The sequence below is a fragment of the Hyperolius riggenbachi genome, chromosome 6 (assembly GCF_040937935.1).
Source record: "Hyperolius riggenbachi isolate aHypRig1 chromosome 6, aHypRig1.pri, whole genome shotgun sequence".
NCBI lineage: Eukaryota > Metazoa > Chordata > Amphibia > Anura > Hyperoliidae > Hyperolius > Hyperolius riggenbachi.
Window position 1 is genome coordinate 389,193,934 of NC_090651.1, and position 17,109 is coordinate 389,211,042.

At 56.7% G+C, this 17,109-nt stretch overlaps 1 protein-coding gene across 11 annotated transcripts in view; it reads right to left on the minus strand.

The window, feature by feature from the left end:
• Positions 1 to 17,109, minus strand: part of SPACA6 (sperm acrosome associated 6) — a 77,677-nt gene that overhangs the window by 32,094 nt on the left and 28,474 nt on the right. For 5 of the 11 annotated variants that reach the window (XM_068242021.1, XM_068242019.1, XM_068242020.1 and 2 more), the window contains exons 2-4: positions 15,773 to 16,018; positions 9,154 to 9,228; positions 3,190 to 3,267 (exon numbers count right to left, since the gene is read on the minus strand). In XM_068242021.1, coding sequence (XP_068098122.1) covers positions 3,190 to 3,267; positions 9,154 to 9,228; positions 15,773 to 16,001 — 382 coding nt within the window. In that variant the 5' untranslated portion in view covers positions 16,002 to 16,018. Of the gene's footprint in view, positions 1 to 3,189; positions 3,268 to 9,153; positions 9,229 to 9,316; positions 11,038 to 11,426; positions 11,497 to 15,772; positions 16,050 to 16,999; positions 17,107 to 17,109 lie in introns of those variants that run through there. The other 6 variants (XM_068242016.1, XM_068242017.1, XM_068242015.1 and 3 more) reach the window with 6 other exon arrangements.

Sequence of the window (17,109 nt, forward strand, 5' to 3'; positions counted from 1 at the left end):
TTGCGCCCCCTGGTGGCCGCTCTGTCCGCTCCTGCACTGCTGAGACCGCTGTGAGCGCGTGCGCTGAGATAAGGATCCAGCCACCAGCAACCAGAGGTGTAGCTAGCAGTATTCAGCACCCGGGGATAAAGTCAGTCCTTGCGCCCCCTGGTGGCCGCTCTGTCCGCTACTGCACTGCTGAGACCGCTGTGAGCGCGTGCGCTGAGATAAGGATCCAGCCACCAGCAACCAGAGGTGTAGCTAGCGGTATTCAGCACCCAGGGACAAAGTCAGTCCTTGCGCCCCCCTGGTGGCCGCTCTGTCCGCTCCTGCACTGCTGAGACTGCTGTGAGCGCGTGCGCTGAGATAAGGATCCAGCCACCAGCAACCAGAGGTGTAGCTAGCAGTATTCAGCACCCAGGGACAAAGTCAGTCCTTGCGCCCCCCTGGTGACCGCTCTGTCCGCTCCTGCACTGCTGAGACTGCTGTGAGCGCGTGCGCTGAGATAAGGATCCAGCCACCAGCAACCAGAGGTGTAGCTAGCGGTATTCAGCACCCAGGGACAAAGTCAGTCCTTGCGCCCCCTGGTGACCGCTCTGTCCGCTCCTGCACTGCTGAGACCGCTGTGAGCGTGTGCGCTGAGATAAGGATCCAGCCACCAGCAACCAGAGGTGTAGCTAGCAGTATTCAGCACCCAGGGACAAAGTCAGTCCTTGCGCCCCCTGGTGACCGCTCTGTCCGCTCCTGCACTGCTGAGACCGCTGTGAGCGCGTGCGCTGAGATAAGGATCCAGCCACCAGCAACCAGAGGTGTAGCTAGCAGTATTCAGCACCCAGGGACAAAGTCAGTCCTTGCGCCCCCTGGTGGCCGCTCTGTCCGCTCCTGCACTGCTGAGACCGCTGTGAGCGCGTGCGCTGAGATAAGGATCCAGCAACCAGAGGCGTAGCTAGCGGTATTCAGCACCCGGTGACAGTCAGTGTTTGCGCCCCCTGGTGGCCGCTCTGTCCGCTCCTGCACTGCTGAGACTGCTGTGAGCGTGTGCGCTGAGATAAGGATCCAGCCACCAGCAACCAGAGGCGTAGCTAGCGGTATTCAGCACCCGGTGACAGTCAGTGTTTGCGCCCCCTGGTGGCCGCTCTGTCCGCTCCTGCACTGTTGAGACCGCTGTGAGCGCGTGCGCTGATATACGGATCCAGCCACCAGCAACCAGAGGTGTAGCTAGCGGTATTCAGCACCCGGGGACAAAGTCAGTTCCTGCGCCCCCTGGTGGCCGCTCTGTCCGCTCCTGCACTGCTGAGACCGCTGTGAGCGCGTGCGCTGAGATAAGGATCCAGCCACCAGCAACCAGAGGCGTAGCTAGCGGTATTCAGCACCCGGGGACAAAGTCAGTTCCTGCGCCCCCTGGTGGCCGCTCTGTCCGCTCCTGCACTGCTGAGACCGCTGTGAGCGTGTGCGCTGAGATAAGGATCCAGCCACCAGCAACCAGAGGTGTAGCTAGCGGTATTCAGCACCCGGGGACAAAGTCAGTCCTTGCGCCCCCTGGTGGCCGCTCTGTCCGCTCCTGCACTGCTGAGACCGCTGTGAGCGCGTGCGCTGAGATAAGGATCCAGCCACCAGCAACCAGAGGTGTAGCTAGTGGTATTCAGCACCCAGGGACAAAGTCAGTCCTTGCGCCCCCCTGGTGACCGCTCTGTCCGCTCCTGCACTGCTGAGACCGCTGTGAGCGCGTGCGCTGAGATAAGGATCCAGCCACCAGCAACCAGAGGTGTAGCTAGCAGTATTCAGCACCCGGGGACAAAGTCAGTTCCTGCGCCCCCTGGTGGCCGCTCTGTCCGCTCCTGCACTGCTGAGACCGCTGTGAGCGCGTGCGCTGAGATAAGGATCCAGCCACCAGCAACCAGAGGCGTAGCTAGCAGTATTCAGCACCCAGGGACAAAGTCAGTCCTTGCGCCCCCCTGGTGGCCGCTCTGTCCGCTCCTGCACTGCTGAGACCGCTGTGAGCGCGTGCGCTGAGATAAGGATCCAGCCACCAGCAACCAGAGGTGTAGCTAGCGGTATTCAGCACCCGGGGACAAAGTCAGTTCCTGCGCCCCCTGGTGGCCGCTCTGTCCGCTCCTGCACTGCTGAGACCGCTGTGAGCGCGTGCGCTGAGATAAGGATCCAGCCACCAGCAACCAGAGGTGTAGCTAGCAGTATTCAGCACCCGGGGACAAAGTCAGTTCCTGCGCCCCCTGGTGGCCGCTCTGTCCGCTCCTGCACTGCTGAGACCGCTGTGAGCGCGTGCGCTGAGATAAGGATCCAGCCACCAGCAACCAGAGGCGTAGCTAGCAGTATTCAGCACCCAGGGACAAAGTCAGTCCTTGCGCCCCCCTGGTGGCCGCTCTGTCCGCTCCTGCACTGCTGAGACCGCTGTGAGCGTGTGCGCTGAGATAAGGATCCAGCCACCAGCAACCAGAGGTGTAGCTAGCAGTATTCAGCACCCAGGGACAAAGTCAGTCCTTGCGCCCCCTGGTGACAAGCTGTGAACCATAAGGAGGTCCATCATGCTTCCCAGAGATGTTTGAGTTTTAGAATAATTTCCTGCATGTCTGATCCACACCTGATTAAGAACAGGATCGATTTTCAGATCGGCGCTGCACAAAATCGATCCTGTTCTCCATCCGTAGCAGATCGGACATGCCGGAAATGATTGTCCCATCCATCTGGCAGGAAATTGCATGGTGTGTACCGGGCATTAGGGGGTTGGGAGATACGCAGAAATACACGTGATCTACTTTGCTGATGCAAACATGGCAAGTGCTGATTACAGCAGGGAGATGAGACAAAACTCCGGGGCAGACAGCAGGAGGAAGCGGGGAGGAGATTGGATCCTTCAACCGTCTTTCATAGACTCTCTAACGGAAAGTGAAACCTGTAACTGCGCCCCCAAAATGCAGCGCCCAGGGACAGATGTACCTCTTGCCTCCCCCCCCCCCCCCACCCATAGCTACTAATCTGCAAGCAACTAACTGCGCATGCACGCGGCATATACCTTCTGTTCGGTCCTGACCGCTACTAGTCGCGGCCTAGTACAGGACGAATACACAGAGGCATGAGGGGGGGAACGGACAATGCAGTCCAGGGGTGGGCACCGTTCTGGAGTGTGTACTTTTTCTTGGGGGAGGGGAGGAGTTGGATCAGATAATTTACGTTTGCTTCTGTTTTACTTACGTGACACGATGTCCTTCACGCTGCTGACATATTTCGCTATCTTCTTCTCTAACACCTGGTTCCATAATTCTGGAGGCACTATATACAACAGATGGACGGAGATGGACATTTAGCCGCTTGTGTTTGGATTTCAGTAGAACAGGCTAAGCATTCGCTTCTGAAAAGTGCTTAATTTGCATTTGAAGATCATTTGATCTGAGCAGCGTTTGATTTCATCTTCCCATTGAATTCAAAGGAAAGGACTTCAAACACAGGAAAATAGGAAAAAATTCTGGGAGTATCTGTAGGCTTATTGCACACAACACACGTTAGTAATGCGTAACTCTTCAAAGCACACCTGAGGTGAGAAGAATATGGCGGCTGCCATATGTATTTCCTGATAAACAATACCAGTTGCCTGGCAGCCCTGCTGATCTCTCTGGCTGCAGTAGTGTCTGAATCACACACCAGAAACAATCATGCAGCTTGATAGCGGATAGTATGGCCGGCCTCTGCGGACAGACGAGGGAGGGGGAGAGTATGGCCAGCCTCTGCGGACAGACGGGGGAGGGGGAGAGTGTGGCCGGTCTCTGCGGACAGACGGGGGAGGGGGAGAGTATGGCCGGCCTCTGCGGACAGACGGGGGAGGGGGAGAGTGTGGCCAGCCTCTGCGGACAGACGGGGGAGGGGGAGAGTGTGGCCAGCCTCTGCGGACAGATGGGGGAGAGTGTGGCCGGCCTCTGCAGACAGATGGGGGAGGGGGAGAGTGTGGCCGGCCTCTGCGGACAGACGGGGAGGGGGAGAGTGTGGCCAGCCTCTGCGGACAGATGGGGGAGGGGGAGAGTGTGGCCGGCCCCTGCGGACAGATGGGGAGGAGGAGAGTGTGGCCGGCCTCTGCGGACAGATAGGGAGGAGGAGAGTGTGGCCGGCCTCTGCGGACAGATGGGGGAGGGGGAGAGTATGGCCGGCCTCTGCGGACAGATGGGGGAGGGGGAGAGTGTGGCCAGCCTCTGCGGACAGATAGGGAGGAGGAGAGTGTGGCCGGCCTCTGCGGACAGATGGGGGAGGGGGAGAGTATGGCCGGCCTCTGCGGACAGATGGGGGAGGGGGAGAGTGTGGCCAGCCTCTGCGGACAGACGGAGGAGGAGGAGAGTGTGGCCCGCCTCTGCGGACAGACGGAGGAGGAGGAGAGTATGGCCGGCCTCTGCGGACAGACGGGGGAGGGGGAGAGTATGGCCGGCCTCTGCAGACAGACGGGGGAGGGGGAGAGTGTGGCCAGCCTCTGCGGACAGATGGGGGAGGGGGAGAGTGTGGCCGGCCTCTGCAGACAGATGGGGAAGGGGGAGAGTGTGGCCGGCCTCTGCGGACAGACGGGGAGGGGGAGAGTGTGGCCAGCCTCTGCGGACAGATGGGGGAGGGGGATAGTGTGGCCAGCCTCTGCAGACAGATGGGGAGGAGGAGAGTATGGCCGGCCTCTGCGGACAGATGGGGGAGAGGGAGAGTATGGCCAGCCCCTGCGGACAGATGGGGAGGAGGAGAGTGTGGCCGGCCTCTGCGGACAGACGGGGAGGGGGAGAGTGTGGCCGGCCTCTGCGGACAGATAGGGAGGAGGAGAGTGTGGCCGGCCTCTGCGGACAGATGGGGGAGGGGGAGAGTATGGCCGGCCTCTGCGGACAGATGGGGGAGGGGGAGAGTGTGGCCAGCCTCTGCGGACAGACGGAGGAGGAGGAGAGTGTGGCCCGCCTCTGCGGACAGACGGAGGAGGAGGAGAGTATGGCCGGCCTCTGCGGACAGACGGGGGAGGGGGAGAGTATGGCTTGCCTCTGCAGACAGACGGGGGAGGGGGAGAGTGTGGCCAGCCTCTGCGGACAGATGGGGGAGGGGGAGAGTGTGGCCGGCCTCTGCAGACAGATGGGGGAGGGGGAGAGTGTGGCCGGCCTCTGCGGACAGATGGGGGAGGGGGATAGTGTGACCAGCCTCTGCAGACAGATGGGGAGGAGGAGAGTATGGCCGGCCTCTGCGGACAGATGGGGGAGAGGGAGAGTATGGCCAGCCTCTGCGGACAGATGGGGAGGAGGAGAGTGTGGCCGGCCTCTGCGGACAGATAGGGAGGAGGAGAGTGTGGCCGGCCTCTGCGGACAGATGGGGGAGGGGGAGAGTATGGCCGGCCTCTGCGGACAGATGGGGGAGGGGGAGAGTGTGGCCAGCCTCTGCGGACAAACGGAGGAGGAGGAGAGTGTGGCCCGCCTCTGCGGACAGACGGAGGAGGAGGAGAGTATGGCCGGCCTCTGCGGACAGACGGGGGAGGGGGAGAGTATGGCCGGCCTCTGCAGACAGACGGGGGAGGGGGAGAGTGTGGCCGGCCTCTGCAGACAGATGGGGGAGGGGGAGAGTGTGGCCGGCCTCTGCGGACAGACGGGGAGGGGGAGAGTGTGGCCAGCCTCTGCGGACAGATGGGGGAGGGGGATAGTGTGGCCAGCCTCTGCAGACAGATGGGGAGGAGGAGAGTATGGCCGGCCTCTGCGGACAGATGGGGGAGAGGGAGAGTATGGCCAGCCTCTGCGGACAGATGGGGAGGAGGAGAGTGTGGCCGGCCTCTGCGGACAGACGGGGAGGGGGAGAGTGTGGCCGGCCTCTGCGGACAGATGGGGAGGAGGAGAGTATGGCCGGCCTCTGCGGACAGATGGGGGAAAGGGAGAGTGTGGCCAGCCTCTGCGGACAGATGGGGAGGAGGAGAGTGTGGCCGGCCTCTGCGGACAGACGGGGAGGGGGAGAGTGTGGCCGGCCTCTGCGGACAGATAGGGAGGAGGAGAGTGTGGCCGGCCTCTGCGGACAGATGGGGGAGGGGGAGAGTATGGCCGGCCTCTGCGGACAGATGGGGGAGGGGGAGAGTGTGGCCAGCCTTTGCGGACAGACGGAGGAGGAGGAGAGTGTGGCCCGCCTCTGCGGACAGACAGGGGAGGGGGAGAGTATGGACGGCCTCTGCGGACAGATGGGGGAGGGGGAGAGTGTGGCCGGCCTCTGCAGACAGATGGGGAGGAGGAGAGTATGGCCGGCCTCTGCGGACAGACGGGGGAGGGGGAGAGTGTGGCCAGCCTCTGCGGACAGATGGGGAGGAGGAGAGTGTGGCCGGCCTCTGCGGACAGACGGGGAGGGGGAGAGTGTGGCCGGCCTCTGCGGACAGACGGGGGAGGGGAGAGTGTGGCCGGCCTCTGCGGACAGACAGGGGAGGGGAGAGTGTGGCCGGCCTCTGCGGACAGACAGGGGAGGGGAGAGTGTGGCCGGCCTCTGCGGACAGACAGGGGAGGGGAGAGTGTGGCCGGCCCATGCGGACAGACGGGGGAGGAGGAGAGTGTGGCCAGCCCCTGCGGACAGATGGGGGAGGGGGAGAGTATGGCCGGCCTCTGCAGACAGACGGGGGAGGGGGAGAGTATGGCCGGCCTCTGCGGACAGACGGGGGAGGGGAGAGTGTGGCCGGCCTCTGCGGACAGATGGGGGAGGGGGAGAGTATGGCCGGCCTCTGCAGACAGACGGGGGAGGGGGAGAGTATGGCCGGCCTCTGCGGACAGACGGGGGAGGGGAGAGTGTGGCCGGCCTCTGCGGACAGATGGGGGAGGGGGAGAGTGTGGCCGGCCTCTGCAGACAGATGGGGAGGAGGAGAGTATGGCCGGCCTCTGCGGACAGACGGGGGAGGGGGAGAGTGTGGCCAGCCTCTGCGGACAGATGGGGAGGAGGAGAGTGTGGACGGCCTCTGCGGACAGATGGGGGAGGGGGAGAGTATGGCCGGCCTCTGCAGACAGACGGGGGAGGGGGAGAGTATGGCCGGCCTCTGCGGACAGACAGGGGAGGGGAGAGTGTGGCCAGCCCCTGCGGACAGATGGGGGAGGGGGAGAGTATGGCCGGCCTCTGCAGACAGACGGGGGAGGGGGAGAGTATGGCCGGCCTCTGCGGACAGACGGGGGAGGGGAGAGTGTGGCCGGCCTCTGCGGACAGATGGGGGAGGGGGAGAGTGTGGCCGGCCTCTGCAGACAGATGGGGAGGAGGAGAGTATGGCCGGCCTCTGCGGACAGACGGGGGAGGGGGAGAGTGTGGCCAGCCTCTGCGGACAGATGGGGAGGAGGAGAGTGTGGCCGGCCTCTGCGGACAGACGGGGAGGGGGAGAGTGTGGCCGGCCTCTGCGGACAGATAGGGAGGAGGAGAGTGTGGCCGGCCTCTGCGGACAGATGGGGGAGGGGAGAGTGTGGCCGGCCTCTGCGGACAGACAGGGGAGGGGAGAGTGTGGCCGGCCTCTGCGGACAGACAGGGGAGGGGAGAGTGTGGCCGGTCCATGCGGACAGACAGGGGAGGGGAGAGTGTGGCCGGCCCATGCGGACAGACAGGGAGGAGGAGAGTGTGGCCCGCCTCTGCGGACAGACGGGGGAGGAGGAGAGTGTGGCCAGCCTCTGTGGACAGACGGGGGAGGAGGAGAGTGTGGCCGGCCTCTGCGGACAGACGGGGAGGGGGAGAGTGTGGCCAGCCTCTGCGGACAGATGGGGGAGGGGGATAGTGTGGCCAGCCTCTGCAGACAGATGGGGAGGAGGAGAGTATGGCCGGCCTCTGCGGACAGATGGGGAGGAGGAGAGTGTGGCCGGCCTCTGCGGACAGACGGGGAGGGGGAGAGTGTGGCCGGCCTCTGCGGACAGATAGGGAGGAGGAGAGTGTGGCCGGCCTCTGCGGACAGACGGGGGAGGGGAGAGTGTGGCCGGCCTCTGCGGACAGACAGGGGAGGGGAGAGTGTGGCCGGCCTCTGCGGACAGACAGGGGAGGGGAGAGTGTGGCCGGTCCATGCGGACAGACAGGGGAGGGGAGAGTGTGGCCGGCCCATGCGGACAGACAGGGAGGAGGAGAGTGTGGCCCGCCTCTGCGGACAGACGGGGGAGGAGGAGAGTATGGCCGGCCTCTGTGGACAGACGGGGGAGGAGGAGAGTGTGGCCGGCCTCTGCGGACAGATGGGCAGGGGGAGGGGGAGAGTATGGCCGGCCTCTGCGGACAGACGGGGGAGGGGGATAGTATGGCCGGCCTCTGCGGACAGACAGGGGAGGGGAGAGTGTGGCCGGCCTCTGCGGACAGACGGGGGAGGGGGAGAGTATGGCCGGCCTCTGCGGACAGATGGGGGAGGGGGATAGTATGGCCGGCCTCTGCGGACAGACAGGGGAGGGGAGAGTGTGGCCGGTCCATGCGGACAGACAGGGGAGGGGAGAGTGTGGCCGGCCCATGCGGACAGACGGGGGAGGGGAGAGTATGGCCGGCCTCTGCAGACAGACAGGGGAGGGGAGAGTGTGGCCGGCCTCTGCGGACAGACAGGGGAGGAGGAGAGTGTGGCCAGCCTCTGCGGACAGACGGAGGAGGGGGAGAGTGTGGCCGGCCTCTGCGGACAGACGGGGGAGGGGGAGAGTATGGCCGGCCTCTGCGGACAGATGGGGGAGGGGGATAGTATGGCCGGCCTCTGCGGACAGATGGGGGAGGGGAGAGTGTGGCCGGTCCATGCGGACAGACAGGGGAGGGGAGAGTGTGGCCGGCCCATGCGGACAGACGGGGGAGGGGGAGAGTATGGCCGGCCTCTGCAGACAGACGGGGGAGGAGGAGAGTGTGGCCGGCCTCTGTGGACAGATGGGAGAGGAGGAGAGTGTGGCCGGCCTCTGCGGACAGATGGGGGAGGGGGAGAGTATGGCCGGCCTCTGCGGACAGATGGGGGAGGGGGAGAGTGTGGCCGGCCTCTGTGGACAGATGGGGGAGGGGGATAGTATGGCCGGCCTCTGCGGACAGATGGGGGAGGGGGATAGTATGGCCGGCCTCTGCGGACAGATGGGGGAGGAGGAGAGTGTGGCCGGCCTCTGCGGACAGATGGGGGAGGGGGAGAGTGTGGCCGGCCTCTGCGGACAGACGGGGGAGGGGGAGAGTATGGCCGGCCTCTGCAGGCAGATGGGGGATGGAGGGAAAACTTACACAGGATGTCGATTTGCCGCACTTCCCGGTCAAATTGTTCCAGATATTCTTCTATCCAGCTCGTCTGCTCGGAGGCTGTTGTAGGCAGTAAGTAGGAGTATTAGGCACACAGCTCTTGTTATTATTAGAATACATCTATATATGCAATACAGCAATACTTTACTTTGGTCATGCATAGAATGGACTTGTGAAAAGTAAGGAAACTGACTGCTCCTCATAGATCCTCACTGATGTATGCTGCCTGCTCACAGCCTGGAGATTAGTCACATGGTCACCTGAAGCCACGCCCCCTGCTGACCAGCACTGTACTGTGTGCCTACGTGTCTCCAGGCTGACTGGGGGATGACAGCAGATAATGATCTACAAACATGTATTTCCGCTTCATTTACAGTATGCACTGTATTGTGGGAAACTGTTTTTATGCATATAAGTTAATAAATCAAGTTTTGGTTGCACATGAAAAAAGTGTGCATGAACTTCAAGTGAACCCCAGGTGAGAGTGATATGGAGGCTGCCATATGTATTTCCTGATAAACAATACCTGGTTGTCCTGCTAGTCTATTTGGCTGCAGTAGTGTCTGAATAACACCAGAAACAAGCATGCAGCTAATCCAGTCAGATCTGACAATAATGCCAGAAACACCTGATCTGCTGCATGCTTGTTCAGGGGCTATGGGTAAAAGTATTAGAGGCAGAGGATCAGCAGGACAGCCAGGCAATGTGCATTGTTAAAAAGGAAATGAATGTCAGCCTCCATATCCCTCTCCCCTCAGGTTCCCTTCAAAAGTTGAAAAGAGAAATCTGGAGGCTGCTGTTTGTGACGGGCTGTCGTGTTAGTCCTCTGGATCCAGCAGTAACTGCCCCAGAGTAAGTCATGTCAGTCCTCTGGATCTAGCAGTAACTGCCCCAGAGTAAGTCATGTCAGTCCTCTGGATCTAGCAGTAACTTCCCCAGAGTAAGTCATGTCAGTCCTCTGGATCTAGCAGTAACTTCCCCAGAGTAAGTCATGTCAGTCCTCTGGATACAGCAGTAACTTCCCCAGAGTAAGTTGTGTCAGTCCTCTGGATCCAGCAGTAACTGCCCCAGAGTAAGTCATGTCAGTCCTCTGGATCTAGCAGTAACTTCCCCAGAGTAAGTCATGTCAGTCCTCTGGATCTAGCAGTAACTTCCCCAGAGTAAGTCATGTCAGTCCTCTGGATCCAGCAGTAACTGCCCCAGAGTAAGTCATGTCAGTCCTCTGGATCCAGCAGTAACTGCCCCAGAGTAAGTCATGTCAGTCCTCTGGATCCAGCAGTAACTGCCCTAGAGTAAGTCATGTCAGTCCTCTGGATCCAGCAGTAACTGCCCCAGAGTAAGTCATGTCAGTCCTCTGGATCCAGCAGTAACTGCCCCAGGCCCAGAGTAAGTCATGTCAGTCCTCTGGATCTAGCAGTAACTTCCCCAGAGTAAGTCATGTCAGTCCTCTGGATACAGCAGTAACTTCCCCAGAGTAAGTCATGTCAGTCCTCTGGATCTAGCAGTAACTTCCCCAGAGAAAGTCATGTCAGTCCTCTGGATCCAGGTGTAGCTACCCCAGAATAAGGCCAGAAACCCACTAGAAGTGCTCTCTTAGGCCCCTTTTACACTTAATCAGTTGGTGTGCGTTAGTGCGCGTTGGTACGCGTTTTTTCCATAGCAGTGCATTGTGACAAAGATTTCAGGTAAATGCATTAAGTGTGAAAGGTGCCATAGGAAAACATGGGCATTACTTTGAAAATCAGTTTTCTTTCCGTTTTAACTGAGAGCAACTGATTAAGTGTAAAAGGGCCCTAAGCCTTTGTGATTTGCTACGGGGGATTTGTATAAAATCACATCTCTCCAGTGTGATCACACCCATAGCACCAGGGCCGCGCCTGGGCGGGTGCTGCGGGTGCATTGCACCCAGGCGCCTTGCTCTTACAGGCGCCCGGCGGGTCCGACAGAAGGAAGGACGGGCAGAAGAAGTCCTCCTATCATTCATCTCCCCACTCCCAGCAACACACTGTGCGCCTGACGTCACACGTAGACGTCAGCGCAGCCCAATATCAGGAAATAGGCAGCCGGGGGGAGCGAAGCCGATGACGCGCAGCCACAGCTCAGAGTGTGAGACTGCTGCGGCTGCCCGCCCGACCCGACCCGTGGACAGATCAGAAGCGCCAGCGCTGCCAGTAGACAGCATCACAGCACAGTGCAGTATTGCCAAGCGTCCGTACAGTCAGTACTTTTGCCCCCCAAAATCAGCTGTTCGTATTTACAGGACAGCGTCCGTCCAAACGGCATGTCCCCCTCCCTTCTTCCCTCCTCCAGAGCTCCAACGACAATGAAATCCCGGGTCCTCCCTCTCTCAGGGCTCCTCCAATCAATGGTCGCCTGACACATCTCTCCTACCAATGAAAAAAGACGCAGCCTGCTATGATGTACAATCAAGCACAGACACCACGAGACGAGGAGAGAGATTGAGAAGGAGCAGTGAAGGGGCTGTGCACGGTGCAGCCAGCTAGCATTACAGGTACCATTAGTTAAGAATCCCTGCTGTGATTCCTCAAGCGTCCAGACTGCAGTCAGTCTATTTAAGCGTCCTCCTCCCCCTGTACATCTAATAAGTAAGCCTCTCTTTCACCTTCATGCCGCCTCTCTCTAGTCACTCAGAGAGATAGAGAGAGGCATCCTGAGCACTGTAACTAGGAATGTGTATATGTTCTGGGCAGCAGCAGAAAGGTGACCTGGCTCTCGCTCTCCCTCCTTAAGTTTGATCATAAATGTCCCAGGCATCGGCAGCACATGTCCTGTAGTGTTGTCAAGCAGTCTCCCACACAGGAGAAATGCTGGGAAAAGACTGCACTGCAGGAGGGGAGACCACAGTCATACTTTCATATAGAGAGGGCATGCTCTGCTATAGAACTGTCCCTGTCCTCCTCTGTCAGTGGAGTTGTTCCAGCACTGTACCTAATTCAAATTTGCTACCTTCAGAAGCCTTCCTGTTAACAAGTGCTTCAGAAGACAGGCAGTTCCGTAATGTGCGAATGTTACGCATGTGTGCAGTACGAAGCCGCTTGTCTTTGGAAGTACTCAGGGACAGGAGAGCTTCCAGAGGTGGCAAATTAGAATGAGGTACAGTGCTGGAACAGTTCCACCAAGAGAGGACATGGTAGGTTCTATAGGATCCAGAGCCATCCCTCTACATAAGTGAGTATATAACTTTTTTTGAAGATACCAGAGGTGAATATAAATTGTGTTTTTTTTTTCACTTACCTGGGGCTTCTTCCAGCCCCCATAGGTTTGTTGGTCCCTCGCTGTCCTCCTGCTGCTCTTCACTAATCCACTGTTTGTCCCGATACAGAATCCAGGCGGCTAGGTTGGTTTCCCCTTTATGGCTTGCAGTCAATGCACTATGACTATGGTAGGATTAGAGTGTGATCTCCTCTGAGGATAGTCGATGACATGACTATGTACTCTGTAATGTGCTGCAGAAGATGTCAGTGCTATATAAATACATAATAATAATATGGTAGGACATTAGACTATGACTATGGTAGGATTAGAGTGTGAGCTCCTCTGAGGACAGTCAGTGACATGACTATGTACTCTGTAATGTGCTGCAGAAGATGTCAGTGCTATATAAATACATAATAATAATATGGTAGGACATTAGACTATGACTATGGTAGGATTAGAGTGTGAGCTCCTCTGAGGATAGTCGATGACATGACTATGTACTCTGTAATGTGCTGCAGAAGATGTCAGTGCTATATAAATACATAATAATAATAATATGGTAGGACATTAGACTATGACTATGGTAGGATTAAATTGTGAGCTCCTCTGAGGGCAGTCAGTGACATGACTATGTACTCTGTAATGTGCTGCAGAAGATGTCAGTGCTATATAAATACATAATAATAATATGGTAGGACATTAGCCTTTGACTATGGTAGGATTAGAGTGTGAGCTCCTCTGAGGACAGTCAGTGACATGACTATGTACTCTGTAATGTGCTGCAGGAGATGTCAGTGCTATATAAATACATAATAATAATATGGTAGGACATTAGACTTTGACTATGGTAGGATTAGAGTGTGAGCTCCTCTGAGGACAGTCAGTGACATGGCTATGTACTCTGTAATGTGCTGCAGAAGATGCAAGGGCTATATAAATACTGAAAAAATAATGCCCAGTGCTTAATCCCACCAACATCTGTACTTAAAAGTGCGCTTCTGACTCCACCCCTAACTCCACCCCCTGACCGTCCAAAATTTGAGGTGTCTTGCTTTTTTGAGCATTTTGTCCTTAAAAAATTTGAAAATAGGTTGGCAACCCTGGCACAGTGAGTGCCCGCAGCCCGCTCCTCCTAGTGGCGCCCGACCGCCGCCGTAATCACACAGCCTGGTGCCACCAGAGGAGACAGACGGAGGAGGAGGACAGACAGGCTGACTGAGCCAGGCCCAGCAGTGTGTGAGTGCTGTGCCGCCGATATCCTCCTCCAGAGGCAGAGCCACTGCCTATATCCTCCTCCACCCAGAGAATCAGGTGAGTGAATTGCTGTGCTGCCTGCCAGTAAGATTGCATTTGTGGGGAAAACCTGCTGATAATAAGATTGCATTTATGGGGAAATCGACTTCTGCCAATAAGATTGCATTTGTGGGGAAATCTGCTTCCATTAACATTGCATTTGTGGGGAAATCTGCTTCCATTAACATTGCATTTGTGGGGAAATCTGCTGCCAATTCTCATTGCATTTGTGGGTAAATCTGCTGCCAATTCTCATTGCATTTGTGGAGAAATCTGCTGCCAATAAGATTGCATTTGTGGGGAAATCTACTTCTGCCAATAAGATTGCATTTGTGGGGAAATCGACTTCTGCCAATAAGATTGCATTTGTGGGGAAATCTGCTTCCATTAAGATTGCATTTGTGGAGAAATCTGCTGCCAATAAGATTGCATTTGTGTGGAAATCGACTTCTGCCAATAAGATTGCATTTTGTGGTCGGCCGGCCACATGCATGCGTAAAGAGGTGGAAGGTGTGGGTGTGATTAGGCAGGACATGGGTGTGGTTATGTGGTTGGGTGCGGTTTATTTAACCACTCCCATAGGCGCCAGAGAAAATCTTGCACCCAGGTGCCAGGCACCTAAGGCTCACCCCTGCATAGCACTACATTAGCAAGAGCTTCTCACATCACAAAGCGCTCAGAAAATCGCTCTTAGGGCTTGTTCACACTATGAGTGTTTCAGTTTTCTTAAGGCCTGGTTTCCACTTGTGCGTTTTGTATCAGATTTTTCTCTCAGAATAATCGCATTGATTTGGCAACTAATGTTAGTGAATGGGGCTCTGTTTCCATTCGATGCGAATTTTCGTACGCATGAAAAAATCTGAGGTCCTGCATCATTTTTTCAAACATTGCGTATGAGTCGCGTACAATGCTTTGTATAGGCGTGAGAATTCACATTAGGGCTAGTTTGTACTAGCTCAGTGGATGTGAGGCGATCGCCGCGCATCCCTCCGCAGGTACTTCCGGCTGTCTTCCATACAACCGGATGCGGCGTCCTGCGGTTTCCCATCGGCGACTATGGGGATCAGATGCGTGCTGCGGAAAACTGCAGCATGCTATCCATGATTTCCCCCGCGTCGCGCCGGATCGCGTTGGTAAATTTGCGTCAATGGAAAGTACTCCACTGACATGAAGTGGTGGCAGTTTCCTTGCATTGCGATTCGGAGCTGTTACTGCATAGCAACGCATCTAGCGGAAACAGGCCCTTAGATCCATCCAATGCAAATTTCCGCGTATGAAAATTCACATAAAATGTGTAAAAAATTTGCATGCAAATTTTCACCAAGCAGAAAAATCTTATACTTTTTTTTGCAGGCGAAATTTTCACCCAACAGTGGAAACGTAGCCTAAGCGCTGGCGACTTTAGAAATCACCCTAAACGCACTTATGCAATGTTTTTCTCTCCCCTCCCGCTCTGGTGGTAATACTACCCAATTGCTCCTTCTAATCACCTATACCCCCCAACCTTCCACCTGCTCTCCCCCTAGCAGCACACCTCCCTCCCCATGTCTCCTATACCCCTATTATTACTATCCATCATTGAACACACCCTTCCTCCCTACCTCCCATACTTCTTTTTCCTCCTTTATATACCCCATACATATACCCTTCACTAACAGTCATCACACTATGGCCATACATATTACTCAAGTTGCTGTTGATTTATCCATCTGACTATCTATGTTTGCGGTTTGCCTGAATATACACCAATTGTGCCTCTTGTCCCCAGTTATGTACTCCTACTAACTATTGCCTGATAAAGCGGGTTTAAGCCTGCGAAACGCGTTGCAAATACCCCCTGGAGTGTACCAATAAAACTGCTTTGCTTTGAATACACAGCTTGTTGTGTCTGCTCACAGGAGGTGAGTCCACCACTGCTTCCTAAGCAATTTTTAAACTTTTTAATATTTGATTTTATTCTTTTGGCGCCTCTGCCCTCCGTTACGTTAGGCTTGTGGAGGAGGCCTCAGACAGGTTAGTATAGCGGAGCTTCTCCCCAGTGAATGGACATGAATGGAGCGGATGTAAGAGGTATAGAGAAGCAGCAGCGTACGTATCACCAGGCGTTTCAGCGGCTCAAACCCCCTCCTGAAGTCCTCCGCGCATGCCTCCGGCGTCTCGAGCTTCCCGCTGGCCTGCAGATACTGGCACAGGCTCTCTCTCACCTCCGAGGTCGTCATACAGCTGTAGCAGCAGTGCTGAGGCTTGGGGCCACACAGGAGCAGCAGGGCCCCCAGGAGCAGGCAAGATGTCTGGGGGGACATTACCTGGCTGATCACCATCTTCTCCTGCGCTGACCCTAATCAGGAATAGGAAGATAAGGCAACCTCCTATAAATAAAGGAGCAGAGAAGCCTTGTATCACTTCTAAAGCAACCAGCTAAATAGTGGCTTCTGTGGGTATCCAATACCACCACTAGGGGCTACTGTGTACCCAATACCACCACTAGGGGCTACTGTGTACCCAATACCACCACTAGGGGCTATTGTGTACCCAATACCACCACTAGGGGCTACTGTGTACCCAATGCCACCACTAGGGGCTGCTGTGTACCCAATACCACCACTAGGGGCTACTGTGTACCCAATACCACCACTAGGGGCTGCTGTGTACCCAATACCACCACTAGGGGCTGCTGTGTACCTAATACCACCACTAGGGGCTATTGCGTACCCAATACCACCACTAGGGGCTGCTGTGTACCCAATACCACCACTAGGGGCTACTGCGTACCCAATACCACCACTAGGGGCTGCTGTGTACCCAATACCACCACTAGGGGCTGCTGTGTACCCAATACCACCACTAGGGGCTGCTGTGTACCCAATACCACCACTAGGGGCTGCTGTGCACCCAATGCCACCACTAGGGGCTGCTGTGTACCCAATACCACCACTTGGGGCTGCTGTGTACCCAATACCACCACTAGGGGCTGCTGTGTACCCAATACCAGCACTAGGGGCTGCTGTGCACCCAATGCCACCACTAGGGGCTGCTGTGTACCCAATACCACCACTAGGGGCTGCTGTGTACCCAATACCACCACTAGGGGCTGCTGTGTACCCAATACCACCACTAGGGGCTGCTGTGTGCCCAATATAGCCCCCAAGGGCTGCTGTGTACCTAATACTGCTGCTAGATTATTCACTATAATAAACCAACACTGACACTAGTGATTTTTGTATACTTAAAACTGCCAGTAGGTCTACTATACACACAACATTTCCACTAGAGGCCCATATATGACCAGAAATGACATTAAAGGCCCTTGTATACTAACACCTAGCAATTAGCAGTTATGTGCTCACTAATATCCAGCACTGCACTAAAGGGTCTTGTATAGCCCACACTGCCACTAGGGGGCTGCCGTATACCCAGATTTGCCACTAG